At 39.5% G+C, this 15116-nt stretch overlaps 1 protein-coding gene across 2 annotated transcripts in view; it reads left to right on the top strand.

The window, feature by feature from the left end:
* gnao1a (guanine nucleotide binding protein (G protein), alpha activating activity polypeptide O, a) overlaps nt 1–15116 on the top strand; it is a 104755-nt gene that overhangs the window by 66829 nt on the left and 22810 nt on the right. For both annotated transcript variants that reach the window (XM_030425147.1, XM_030425148.1), the window contains exons 4-5: nt 2168–2328; nt 14947–15075. In XM_030425147.1, the coding sequence (XP_030281007.1) occupies nt 2168–2328; nt 14947–15075 (290 nt within the window). The remainder of the gene's footprint in view (nt 1–2167; nt 2329–14946; nt 15076–15116) is intronic.

The raw sequence follows: 15116 nt of genomic DNA, 5'->3' as shown, positions 1-15116 counted from the left end.
AAGAACTGATTTGCTGATTATTTGATTTCAGTGCTATTTAGTATCATAGTTTCTAAAGTCTGTCCATTGTGGTTCATATTTCATTTTGCTGACTCAGAGATATCTGAGGCCACAGTAATACTAACATCCCATTTATAGAATTGCCTATATGTTGAAGCTGTATATAACAGTGGAGTATATTTAGATCCATGATCTATTATTTATGTTTGATTCGTTTGATTCTTGCGTAACATACCAGTGACGGGGTTATATTCCAAGCTTGCTGAATGAGCAATTTAAGAATCTTGGAATCTGGATCATCATTGAGTCTCTACCACATAATGCATTTGAAAGCATAGGGTATAACATTCTCTGATGGGATTTAGTCAGGGTATTTCTTAACTACCAATTAAGCTATAACAGATTTATTATCATGTTTTGTTATCTTGTAAGTTATGTTAACCATCATTTTCACCACAAAAGGGCGTTTGACTCAATTAAATACTACCAGTTTTACCATTAACACTTAAAGAAAGCTGTAGTGAAAGCTGAGGAATATTGTTAGATACAAGGATTTTCTTGGCGCTAAACCTGTTTTGATTCCAACAGCAATCATTTCTTTCAATCTTTTATATCCTCAATTTCTGTAATTGAAGTAATTTCTACAAGAATAATTGAACTAATGTGTTATGCAGGTTATCAAAATTCATTTATTCATCTGTATTTATTTTATGTCAGGTTTAAGCATCTCTAGTTATTCGGACCTCCCAGAGCTTCATGGTGATGCACTTAAATCTAGTCAGAGCTCTAAGGGAATGTCTCTAATGTCTATAAAAATATTTGAATATTTATTCCTGTCACTAATGGGAGTGAAGATGACTGTTGTTGTTTTCTTTTAATTAAAGGTAAAATATATGTCAATGGCATAAACTGTTAACATAAAATGTAATGAACAAAACGGTATATGTCTGCTGTAAATGGAGTGACTGTGGAGATTGGCTTGGATCCTGGCCTGATGTATTACATGTCTGTTGACATTATTCAATAAGAATAAAGATTGAGTCTATAATTTTGCCACCTAGTTCAGTTTAAGGTTACAGATGTAGAACTCTTTCATTTCTAGTTTAATAGCTTATGAAGCTACCAAGCATTGGCAGTGCAAAGGTCAGGGCCCCAGTGTCCTGGCATTATGACTGTAATCAAGAATGACCATGTAGGAGGTGAGTGCTAGGAAAAGAAATCAATAAGAACGAAGAGGAAAGGAGAGAAGGGGGGTGGGGATCAGCTGCTGGATCCAGATAAGAAGCTGCTAATGGCAGCAGAGTCCAAGCGAAATCTCTGCAGCTGGTTTATTCATAGCTAAGTGGCTAGCGAGATTTTCCATAAACACATACCAGCTCATATAAATTAAACAAAAGAAAAGTAATGTTTCAAAATGTAATCCTGTTATATCCACGCATGCATTCAAAAGAACTGAAGCAAAAACATGTATGAATAGCCTGATGTGAGCCAGCACTGGTAGCTTACTGACAGGTCTGTTATGTCAGTTACCAGGAGCTGATTTATCTGCCTCTTTGTCTGGAAGCAGCTCGGTGCAGACAAACCGTCTCTGAAGGAACCAGAGCCAGATCACTGCTGCACGACAACAGCGTCCTCTTTGGCCTTTATGCGGCTAACAAAAAGTCAAAACGGCTTTACCTATGGCACTGTTTTTAGAGCATCGTCCTGAGGGGTTGCCCACTTTGCAATATGATGACAGTATCCGGCCCAGAAGCTGCAGTAGCTTTGTTTTTTATGTGTCTGCTTCTGCACTGACACAGTGTTTGTAATGACACGTGTCCCAGAGGGAGCTGAAAATGCTTGATTTCGTTCTTCTCTCCTAATCTTGTTCTATTCTTCTGTCCCCTGCCTGTATCACCTTCTGTAATTGTTTTAATTGCTGTTACTTAACATACATCATTTATCATGGTGAAGCATTCTTGAAGAACCACTTTCTGACTGTTAATCCGTGTGGCACATTGTTTCAAATGTGCTAAGCGGACTGACCTCTCTCTGTGATGGTTGTGTTACTTTATAATTACCATGCTAATGTTTCAGTCTGAGTGGTAATGTGATTACAACTCCCTGCTCCTCCTCAGGCCTCTAAGAGAACTAACCTCCTGCTGCTCCTCTCATGTGTTCCCTCTAGGCGGATGCTAAGATGGTGTGTGATGTGGTCAGTCGCATGGAGGACACAGAGCCTTACTCCGCCGAGCTGCTCTCCGCCATGATCCGTCTGTGGTCCGACTCAGGCATCCAGGAGTGTTTCAGCCGCGCCCGAGAGTACCAGCTCAACGATTCAGCGCAGTAGTACGTACAGTACTTGTGATCATATGTATGTGTGTATGTGTCACCAAATGAATGCTGCAGCTCCTCAAGAGCAAGGTGGAGTTTGCCACAAACAGAGGCCATGAATATATTATCAGAATATTTTCTTATGCCCCCGCGCTCGCTGCAGATTGGGCTGGAAGTAATATGTTTTTAGGTTATCCATTCGCTCTTCTGTACAACCATCCCATTCTTGAACGCCTTGACCCTGTTGTCTTCGAGTCAAAAATGACCCAAAACTGTGTTTAACAGCAGAAAAAAATGACTTAAATGTGACCCCAACATTAGAAAAAGGAAAATATCGCCTTTATTCATATTTCCATGGAATCTGTACACCACTTGGGTACAAAGATTATCTTCGGGTCATTTTTGACCCGGAAGTTAATATCACAGTCACAGAGTCAGTTACAGACTACAAAAACACACACACACACTGTGCTGACTGATCTCAGACAGAACTAAAACTTTCTTGTGCAGGTGTACCGTCACCTTTCCTTGACCCATACACAACTTTCAAAGATCAAACTGTTTCAGACACAACCATCAAGGCCCTGTTTACTGACACTTGTACATTCAAAGTGTAAACGTGCTGCAGATGACAGAACCCTCAGTTCTCTCTGTGCTGCATTAGAGAGGTCTGGGACACGTGGGTGAAGCGGCTGCTTGTTCTCCGGTAGTGGTCGTGGTCACCCTCTCAGATTGCCTTGTTGGTTTATGTTGTTTGCATTTGAATATTATTGGAAGCGCCTGCATTCAAAACTACTTTATGCGCCTTTGTGATACTTTCTTGGGCTATACAAGTACTATCTCTTGATTAAAAAAAATTGAAATGTTGGTTACCACCTTTGAAGTACCTTAAGCAATAATAATAATACAAATAAATCTACTTTAGTAAAGAAACATATATGACAGCTGTGTTACAATAAAAATGCTAAATGCTAAATAGATTTGGCATTTAAAATGAAATGAAATTGCTTCATTTTAGATCTTCAGTGAGGGTGGGTCATTTTTGACCCGGAGGGCGTGTACAGAATGTTAAGACATCAGGAGTGTTAAGGGAATTTTGTCAAAACTGGTATAAATGTTCAATACGACTCAAAGTCACTGCGACCTCACAAAACACATTTTTAATCATAGCTCAAGAATTCATACATGTACTGCAATAAAATTTGACATACACATGTCTAATAGGATAAAATTATGAATTAATAACGTTTGATGTCCAAAAGGTCACAGGTTAATTACACTGTGACATCATAATCTGCCATTACTCAACACCACAGCTCACAACCACAATGCAGTAATTGTAGTTTAACATGACTTACCTTGGTAGTTGCAATAGATGTAAAATAGCGCCTGTTTACATTTACTATAGTGTTCTTAGTTAGTGAATATATCATATTAATCACGCAGAATCAATAGGCAGTCCACTGTATGGGCGGAGACTCTCCTGCACATCTAATCAGATATTAGATCAAAACAGATAATTGCAATATTGATTTCATGTGATGTCACTACCTGAACACATGTGTATATGCACTTGTCTGTGAAATAAAGTAAGAAATTAATGTTATGAGGGATTTGTGATCTCCCACTGGAGAAAATTGTAACAATTACATTTTTAGAAAAGTACTGATTTTGACTGCTCTTTATCTCCCTGTTGGTCTCCACTTATAATTTACATGTAATTGGCACCATCATCGCAGAAAATGGATAAACTGAGTTTGTTCATATTTGGCTGTGAGCTTGTGTAGGTGTGTGTTTATAGTGAAAGACGGGACAAAACTGTCTGAGTGTGTGTGTGTGTGTGTGTGTGTGTGTGTGTGTGTGACGTGTGTGACATGCGTGCGTGCGTGTTCGACGTGCGTGCGTGCGTGCGTGTTCATGTTCGTGTTCCACCTGTCCAGCTGAGATTTGAGATTTTCTAAATCCGGATCAATACATCCCGAACTAGCCCTCCTTAATCCATCCCACCATCTCAAACACACACACACACACACACACACACACACACACACACACACACACACTATTGCATTATAGTCTTCTAAATCATACACTAGCTATTTCAACACACAATCACCATTACAAGTACTGAGCCTGATTTATGCTGAGTGCCAGTGTGTGGGTGGAAAAGAGAGAGGGACAGCTGAAGGGAGGGTGGCTGGGGAGGGTCATTTCCCTCAAGTGCCATGTTTGTACATGTCGCCCTTGTTTAATTGTACAACATGCATCCAATGCAGATTACACGGTGACATGACGAGAAATTGAAGCAGATGACAGATGGAGTCATATATGGATGTTGCTGTGTTCAGTACATGCACTGTACGTGCACCACTTAACCACAGATGTAGTGAACACGCTGACAGTTTGATAACATGAATTCATATTAAACATCATTCTTAGCTGTGCCAAACCAATATATAATGCTGTCTAAATCATACGACAGCAGGCGATAGGATATTTTAATGAGATTTTAATGAGATGCTTATCTGGAAATATGTTCAGGTCAGCTAGTCATTTTGTCATGATACCCATCCAGGAAAAATCCTAATAAAGCTCACCTGCACATGGATTTCTTTATAGTAGTTGCTTCAGTTAACTGGCTGTAATTTTTTGTTGGTCAGGTAATAATGGGGTTCATACCACAATCAGGGAAGTTGATTGTTTCAGAAACACTTTATTACAATCATCATTTATAATGGGTACATTTATAGTTAATTAAACTTGAGTTAACAGTTATTTCACTGTTAAACAATTAAATCATTTAAAAAACTATTTATCAAGCAACTTTTAATTTGTTTATAAAGCATGTCATTGTTTGTTAACACTGAAATAACTATCAACTCAAGTTAAATTAACTTTAACCATTTATTAATGATGGTTATCATAAAGTGTGACTGAAACAATTATTAAGTGAAAGTGTCGCCATTGTTTCTGAATGGCTATATCAGGACACGTCAGCAGTTTCCCAACCATTCAGAATGAGTGTGTAGCCATAGCATCAATACCTTTGTTCCATGTTGTGTTATGTCTGGTTCAACAAACTCTTACCAAGAGTGCAACTGGCTGCAGAAAAGCCTTGTCGATGCTTTTGTCACAGAATGGCTCATTAATGTACTGAATGTATTATTTTTTACTCCTTGATTAGAGGGAATAGTAAAATCCCTAACATTATAAATTAGAAGAAACCACATCTATGCACCATATGGATGGTAATCTATCAGTCAAGATGAGCAGCTCAGCAAAGATAGAGGCGTAAAATAAAACTGAATAAATTGCAGAAGAGAGCACTGAATATTAGAAAAGACAGTGAGAGAAACAGCATGGAAAAATAGAGAGATAAGAGAGAGAAAGTCAAAGGTGGTGAATTCAAACAGAGGCCTAGATAAAGAAAGCACATTAAAATGATTGAATGACACAGGCAGCGAGACAAATGAGACAAAGTCAAGGAAAGGGGGCGAGTCAATATCAAGAGTGATGAGAGAGCAAGAAAAGATTGCTAGAAATAGAGGCACAGCACTTTATTACTTCTCACCATAAGCAGAATCTGGGAAGGAAACATGAAAATATGTTCCCCTCAACTCATACATGTGATCAATTAACTCCAACAACATCCACTGTGTGTGTGTGTGTGTGTGTGTGTGTGTGTGTGTGTGTGTGTGTGTGTGTGTGTGTGTGTGTGACGCACTTGCATATGCATGTCCATTTGTGTGTCTGCGTTAAATGTCACATTAAAGATTGATGCACACTTCCTATTATGTTGTGGCCTGTGGAGCAGAACAGGCCAACCAGCCAATAAACTGATAGGACAGATATCACATGATCAGACCACACTCAGTTTGACTGTGTGTGTGTGCATGTGTGTGTGTCTGTGTGGGTGTGTCTCTCTTTCTCTAAAATCTGTCAATGATACATAGTCCAAAGTGATGATACATACATTTTTTGCTCTGGGGAGGCTTTTTCAGTTATCAGGTGTTGCAGTATGGTTAAAGGTTAGGCTTGGAGAAGGTTATGGTACGAGTAGGGAGTGTTTTTGTGGGTGTGGGTGTATTCACACATGCATGTAATGTGTGTTTGTATTACATAGAAAGCATAAAGCTCTATTCTGCGAGGAGCGAGTACTGCCAGGAGCCACCTCTCTCCCTCTTTCTCTATCTCTCTGTGCAAATGCCCTGCATGTACTGACCTATTTACCACTACACACATGCTTTCTGTTTATGATTTACAGCCCCTGTCTTTGTGGCATAGTGTTATGCATATACCCACTTGGCCTAACAGTCACGTAGTCTATGATGGCAGATGAAGTGTCTGATTTTAGACTGGATCTGAGCGTTTCTTTCGTGTTTTGGTTTCTTACAAAAAAAGCATAATCGAATAGATCAAGTGGATTGTGATAGTACCCACTAATAGCAAGGCAGTCTGATTTGTAGACTTGAAGCTAGATACTGCCAGACCAAATTGCTTCCTTCTCCACATTTACCATGGATATTGATTCTGCATCCTGCATTGTATTGGATTATTTAGCATCATTGGACTTTGTACCAGGTAATAATGTAAATCTACTTCAGCCATATTGATTTTGATAGATATAGTTCACCCTGGTGCACATGGATACCGTCCTTTGCTGGCATTAGAATTTTTTTTTTCTGATATTTTGAGTTCTGCGTGTTTATTTTCATGAAACGCTAAAAAACATAATAGATGGACTACACTTTGGTTAATTATAAAAAATGATTAAAGTCAAACTCTCACCAAAATGCAACCTAGGCTTTTTTTAGTGAATGTATATGAGTCCTTCGTGTAAAAGCAAAATTACGACGAAGGAGGCACTTATAAGTTTTACCATATTTTCGTTTTCGGGTCAAGCTCATTTTCAATGGGAGTGCGCGGGGCAAATTCTATGTTGCTATTTTTAAAACACTAAGAAGGCTCGACACAACATGAAACTTTGCTCGTAGTATCACCAGGGTCTCTACACATGAACTTTAGCATTGAGGACATTGTTTGTGTACACAGAGTTTACTAAAGAGAAAGTTTTTGAACAACTCACGTTAGCAGTAGCTTGTTTGCTCGCAGCTGTCATTGCAGCCGAGAAGTATCGATCTCAGAATGCGACGTAACCTGGAGGAGCAGTCCACCTTAACTCTCATCCAAGTTACGTCGCATTCTGAGATCGACACACACATCGAGGTTGCATTTTGGCAAGAGTTTCACTTTAAGTTAATAGTTTAAGTTTTTTAAGTTTAAGCGAAGACTTCAATTGTTTATTGTTATTGTTTATTATTATCTGTTTATTTATTTACAAGGATACATACTGATATTAGCATGGTAACCAGCTAGCCCTAGCCCATTCAGGTCCAAGGCATTCGTGTTAGCGGTGTAAAAAACAGTACTCCCCTGGTCCCCAGTCCATACCACTAGCTGCATTGCTAACTGAGCTAATTAGCTAACGCCATCTATAGCGAGCAGCAGATAGCAAGTTTTGTAAAGTGTTGGAAATAGATGTGGTGTTCTGATCAGTGTGGATTTGAATTTGAGACAAGCCTTGAGGTGAGTGCAAATTTTACAGTCCATGTTGTTCTCTGGGCTAAACAAATGAAAGGGCTGCTTCCTCTATCGATCCAGAGCGTTTTTATGTTGTGGCCAGGTTGTATCATGTTGCATCATGCAGCTGCAGCTTCTGTAAAAGTCACAAGTGCCGCTTGTAAATATGTGTCGCAACATCACTGTGGGGTAGACGTCTAACCATGAAACAACAATGACAGCTATGAGGCAGGACGGTGGAGCTGACCTCCCTTTGGCCGATGCTGTCAAAAACATACATGCAGCTCAGGCATGTTTTAAGTTTCAAAGGATGTAATTTCTGCCTTCATATGAATTGGCGTAATTGAAGTGTTTTTGCCGGCAGCTCCTTATGTTTGAAGCAACTGCATTTTGTATTCCCTACTTATCCTTGTATGATGACTTTATTTCTCTAGTAACCACATGCTGATGTAAATTACTAATGTGAGGTGTGTTAACAGCAACGGATCAATATGTGTGTGCTATAACTTGGCTCCCACTTGCCTGCTTACTTGCACACTTATCTGCACCACTCTCAATTTGTGTTGGCCTTTAAAAGGCTATGTGTCCTCTTAAGCCCCAAGCCACAGTCTTAAAGACACTAGTGTCTTAGTGTATGTGAGTTAGTGGTCAGTGTGGTAACCCTTGTTGCCCAATACATGCAGCAGTATTGTAAGTTACTGACAACAGGAGGAGGGATGGAGTGTGTTAACAGTAATGAGAGTGATGCTGAATATTGCAGGTTGTGGGTAGGGAAGAGGAAACACGTATTCTCTTCAGTATCCTGATTCTTTCTGTTTTTTTTTACGATTCAAGAATCAATTCTTTGATTCCTGAATTAATTTGGTAAAACTAGAGTTTAGTCACATAATGTATATTACAATTATCTGGTTAATAGAAATTAGCGTTGCATCCACAGTATTATCTCTTCAAACTATCTTTTTACCTTTTTAACATAAACAACATGTGTGCTCATACTTGCAGGCACATACAGTATCTCATTTGATCAGTGGAAAGAAACTATGACCTCTGACTTAACATTGCTTGCTCAAAGGGTCAAAACTCCAACTCATCATTCGGGCTTGAATAAGCAGCCACCACTAGGTTTTGTGCCAGGAGAGGACAGCACGTATCCAATATATGTATTTGCATGTTCTATTTCTTTAACTCTTAAAACATAAGAACAGCTAAATTAAACAATTTACTTTAGCTTTTATTTACCACTTTAATATGCAGCATAGCAATGATGCTGCTGAAACAAGTTTTACACTGACTGATGTGTGATGAGCATTGTTTTTGGAACTGTGACTCACGATCTAAAGTATCCAGAGGCGTATGAGTCAATGTTTTTCCCATGGTCCAGTGACAAACGAGCTAATAAAAATACAACGTAATATGGGTGCGCAATACTTAAGAATCAAAATAGATCGTAAGTGTGGAATCTGGAATTAAGTGTATTCTGCCAACCTATCGTCAAGAGAACTCTTCAGTTTTCTATGCTGGAAACACACACACAAGCACACTCATCCTTGTCATTATCAGCACACAGCCAACATTCTCTCTGCTTGTCTCTCTTTTGTGCCGAACACTGTTTCAGCGATAATCTATAATACTGTGCATCACCAGGGAAATGAGAGAACTATACTCTGGGGTCTGGTGTTAATCGACTTGGTGCACCCTGAAGAGTAATATCAGGATGAGGAAAAAGACTAATGTTGTGATGGTCTACATTCTCCATGCTACCTAAAAACCTACGTAAGCATGCAAAAGTCATTAGCCTGCCCAGGCGTGATTCAATGTTATTTACATTGCTGTGTGCATAACAGCCTTAGGGGACAGCAGTTCTATATGTGACACAATGTTAGCATTCATGTTAGTGTAAGCTCATGTCAAAAGTACTTTTCTGGATAGGTACTACAGGGTGGAAACGGTGAACAGGGGGAGCAGACTGCTCCTATTTAGAGAAGTTTCAACCTGCTGTGGTGGTAAATGTCATAAAAGTCACAATAAAAGTAGCACATTTGACTGACCTTTATTACTCAATAGTCAGATACCTAAGTGCAGCCTAGTTTTATCATCATTTCTTTACAGCTAAGGTAGTCTGACAAGAAAGAGAAGAAGGAGAGGAGAGAGCACTGAAGATGCATTTTGTATTGCATAGTAGGACTGCAATAGCAATGTTGTCATGTATTAGTTATTCTGCTGTTGATCTTGGTGACACTCAGTTTATTGTTTAGTCTGTAAATTAATGAAAAATGTTAACCATGATTTCCTAAAGCCCAACAACATGCCGTTGTGTATCTGACTCATAATCCACAACACTTTGCGGGAATCAGTGAATGTAATGCTTAATCAGTTACTAAAAAGTTTGTGTTAAATATACTGTCAAGCGATTGTCGACATAATGACTCATTCTGTTGTGTATGGACCGAAACCACAACAATCTGTAAACCAAGGACCTTGGTCCAAAAATGCTGACCATTTAGAAATGAGTTGGATCCACGTGACAGTTTTCAAGTAGTTTCCGAAGAGCTTTCTAACCACACTCATACATAAAAGCTAAATTGGCTTTCAATGGTAAAACATTTATTTTACTTGGCAGACAATAAAAGTGTGCATCTGGTACGCAGCTCTCAGTCGATTTAACCTTCGTTCCGTTATCTCCATCTCTACATAATCTTTGTAAGACGCTGTGATTCAGTGTTATCCAAACAGACAGTCATACAGGGTCTTATAGAGCACAACAGTGAGGTTCTGTAAGGGAAAATCCCATTCATATTCTGATTCGAGTATCTTGATTAGTAGCCACACTACTGTAACCATCCAAGAGAGAAGAAGCCACAAGGCCATATGATATCAGGCTCAGTTTAAGAAAAACATTTTCTATCTACCATGTCAAGGAGATGAACTACACTACCCACAATCCTACAGTGTAAGAGCAAAGTTGTTTTATGTTATGTTTACCACAGAGCAACCATGATTTCATTTTCTGACCCACTGCATTGTTTTAGAGGAAAATTGTGAAACTAATTACAAGGCTATGTATTGGTTTTTGTGAGTTGGAAGTCATTGGAAAGGAATTATTTGCAGTAATTTAAGGGATGAATGAATCAAATCAAATGAAATAAATGTTATTTATATAGCCCACAATCCCATTGTCTCAGCGGGCTTTACAATTTGTACAGCGAACAACATCCTCTGTCCTTTGACCCTCGATTTGAGCGAGGAAAACTTTGCAATATTGAGGAAAGAAAAAAACATCCCCCACCAAGGAGGGATCCCTCTCCCAGGACGGACAGACATTAATTAGATGTCGCATGTACAGAAAACAACAACAAATTCACAATTTAAAAGTTGCATTGACAGAATATCTGATACAAATTATATAATATATGTAAAGAGTGTGGATCCAGGAGACGACTGAGCAACCGAGGTATCGCCAAGTGGTGCCTGAGCCACACGACCTCCTCTCCACTGTGGTGACCTGGAAGAGGGCAGGATACGCAAGATAATTAGCAGTAAAACAGAGAGGATCAGAGTGAAGAGGCATCAGATTTTACAGAATTACAGATAAAAGGAGATAGTAAAACAGAGCAGAGCAGTGATCCAGCAGAGCCGAGGGTATGACGATCCATATGCATTAACATGTGAGGCAGCAGGAGCCAGGAGAGGTAGAGGGTCCCAGGGGCCCATCAGAAGGGAGCCTGAATGAAAGGAGAGCAGGAGGAGGAGGAAGCTATAGAGAGACAGAGAGAGAGAGAGAGAGAGAGAGGGAGTGACACAGCTTGCAGCTTGTGGGGACAGAGAAACAAAAACAAAAGTTAGAGAAATCAGAATAAACAGATTGTTTCTCGTCGGCAGGACAATGTGAATTCAGAGCAGAGAGTGGTCCTCCTGTCTTTAATTAATGATGTACACAGACTTCGTAGCTTTGCCGTTTTCTTATTTCTCTGTGTTTCATTCATCTCTTAGTTGGCTGGCATCATTCCAACTCTTTAAATAAGGATTTCTGAAACATCGGTTTAATAAATGAATGGGGAAGTCTCTCGGGGGACTGGTGGTCACTGTTGAGCATTATTCAGGAAATTATACAAGATGACAACTGCAGGCGGATAGGAGCTACGAGAAAAGGGGAGAATCAGGTTTTGAGGTTGGGGTTAGATCAAGTTTATGTCTGTTAAAGCAACATTCTTCGGCTTTTACACAGAGATCTTGCTTATGTATGAGCTCCATGTAGATTGTGTTTAATGTGACAAAGAATGAGCTAGAATGCATTTTGTTTAAGCAGCTGTTATTGTGCTTCAAGCACCATACTGTAGAATAGTATACTGGCCTTTGTGCTCATTATTTTGTTTTTTTACCATGTTTGTTTGCTCTTGAAGTCTCAGCAGAGACTATTTATTATTCAAAACTGAAAAATGACCTAATCACAATAATTTTCGTTACAGTGATAACATTATTAAGTCAGAATCTAAGGTCCGTCAGATCACTTGATCTCCCTGCTGTCTGAAAATAGTCCTCTCACGTTGTCTTCGTCTCACACATACATCCTCTCCAAACGCCCATATTCCCAACCCATATTCTTTTCTGTGTGATCAATAGCTCTCATCTCTGAAGCTGTGTGAGTATGCGGTGTGTGAGTTTATGTGCCTGTTTGTTTGTGTGTGTGTGTGTGTGTGTGTGTGTGTGTGTGTATGTGTGTGCGCGGGCGCGGACGCGGGCGCATGCGCGCACCATCCACTTCTTGTTATCATCAACCCAATATCTCCTTGCTCGCTCGTCTTTATCTTTTTCTCTCATTCTCTTGGAAGTAACTCAGCATCCATTTAGAAGCTCTGAACCTACACTCTCACCGATCTATAAATCAAAACTTTACACTATTACGCTAAAAGGCTGTATAGTGTCTGCATATGTTCAGCTCGTCGCTCCTGCTCATCTGTCGTTCCGTATTATTTTCAGTCAGCCCGTCTCTGTTGGCTCAGAATACCAATAATGTCTGAATAGATGTGTGGAAAAAGTAATCGGCATTGCTGATCCCTCACTCTCCGCTCGGTTTTTAGAAGAGAAGCTGTCTTTCAGAAGAGAATAAGTGAGAGATGATACCCTCCAAGGTTGGCATTATGTTGTAAGGTAGAGGCAAAGAATGCAGCATTAGATGTAGATGGACACCTGCCAGCCAATGAGAATCAAAGACTCTCAGGGCCATGGTGTAAAGTGAATATGTAATCAGTTTTCCTCACTTCCACCCTTTTCCTTACTTGATGGTAGGGTTATTAATGTTGTGTGCTGGCAGAGTGATCATCCCTCAGCATCGGCTCTGAGATAAGTCTCCAAACCTTAATATTCAGAATTATTTGATATTATACTCATCCATTAAAAAAACAAAGGTTTATCAGGGATATTCCATTACATAACTGGGCAGCGCATAACACCCACCACTTTACTTTCTTGCTCCTTACCCAGTGGTTATTCAGCATGCTACTTTTAATGTTTAACTTATAGGCTAGGGCAGATTTCTTATCTGTTATGGCAGTATTGATCTATCAGTATTGACAGCCAACCTTGACCTCTGACCTCTAAAAGCGTTAGTGGGTAGATAAAAAAAAAAAACTACCCTACTGCAGTCAGTAAAGCAGCATGTTCAGTATCATTATTGATGATGGTAATCCAGTGGGCAGGAGGATGCACAGAGCTGCTAATGGATTTATGGGAGACTTCAAAGAAAGAGACACACAATTATATATCTACAATAATTAGTAATTAAAAATCCCATTGTGTTGATATTTTGTGGAAATAACAATAGTCATCCTTGCAGTATTGTCACAATCTCAAAAATGCTGTGATATTTGAGTTTGATGCTCAGTCCTAGCATTTATGAAGTTTATTTGAAGAGATATCACATGTTGTGTATCACGATAAAGTTCAAAGTGTTATTTTAAGGCCATAATACTATTAGATAGCTAACTATCAAATTAAGGACATTTCAGACCAAAAGGTTGGTTGAATTACTCTCTCTGTCTGACTGTCTTATGTTTGCACCTGATTTGTATTAAAACAGATGGCTACAGACGTGATATTGTGCAAAAAGACTGAGCCTTAAGCGGCATGAAGTAGGTTGAAGAACTGGAAATAAAAAAATCATTGTTCTTGTATAACAGTGGGAACCTTGTCCTAGTCCCTATATTAAGGAAAGAAAAATGTAACAGCTAAGGTCAGACATTTATTTAGTTTGAACATAATCGTGTTGAGCCGCTTGGCTTACAAACCTGGTCTTATTTTCAAAAAGGGTGTTTCAACTCAAATTCTTACATATTGGCTCCTAAAAAGTGAATCAGTCAAAAAAATGTACATGTTATTGACAGACTGTGAAGTCATAGCAGTTTTAACATCTGTCATCGATCTGTGTATTGACAGTGATATCAACTGAAATAACCATGCTAACCTGCTAGCCCAAGCCTGTCCTGGTCCCCGAGCTCCCGGTACAAATTGCCAGCCAATGGCAGCTAAAGTTAGCTCATGGTCAGTCACTCTGTTGATACGCTGCCCCTTAATTGTTTTGACTGTGAATCTGACAGGTGACCATTACTTACACACTTGCACCTTTAATGAACAAATTCATTTTGGCTGTTAAAGGCATCATTGCTGGGGTTGCAGAAGTAAGTATTGTCAAATCCAGTTCAGAGCTGGATGCCAATGTTAGCCTCAACTCCAGGACTGCTACCACATAGTGGGGAGCAGTCAAAGAGATAACATGTTACCGTACACAGTAGTTAGTTATTGGAAAGCCCATTTGCCTTATAACACTGTAAGTATATTTTATGTTAGAGCAGATCAGTTCTCTTAATCTATTCCCTGCCATTCACTGTTCTTGTGTGTTTGGTTTTGGAAAGGCCAAAAGGGAGACAATTGTCCAGAGTATTTTAATGAGCATTGAGCATTGAGTACACCCATTGAGCTTTAGAATCCAAAGCTTGACCCTTTGTAGATTGCTGCTTATTTACAGTCCTTGTCTTTGCCCTGTGTGTCTATGTGCAGCTACCTAGACAGCCTAGATCGGATTGGTGCGGCAGACTACCAGCCCACAGAGCAGGACATCCTGAGGACCCGAGTGAAGACCACAGGAATTGTCGAGACACACTTTACCTTCAAAAACCTCCACTTCAGGTCGGTATTGACTCATGACAGTGACATTTGTAATTTCTGAT

The sequence above is a fragment of the Sparus aurata genome, chromosome 8, assembly GCF_900880675.1.
Source record: "Sparus aurata chromosome 8, fSpaAur1.1, whole genome shotgun sequence".
Classification (NCBI taxonomy): Eukaryota; Metazoa; Chordata; class Actinopteri; order Spariformes; family Sparidae; genus Sparus; species Sparus aurata.
Note: the sequence above shows the minus strand (reverse complement) of the source record. Positions and strands in the feature narration are given on the sequence as shown.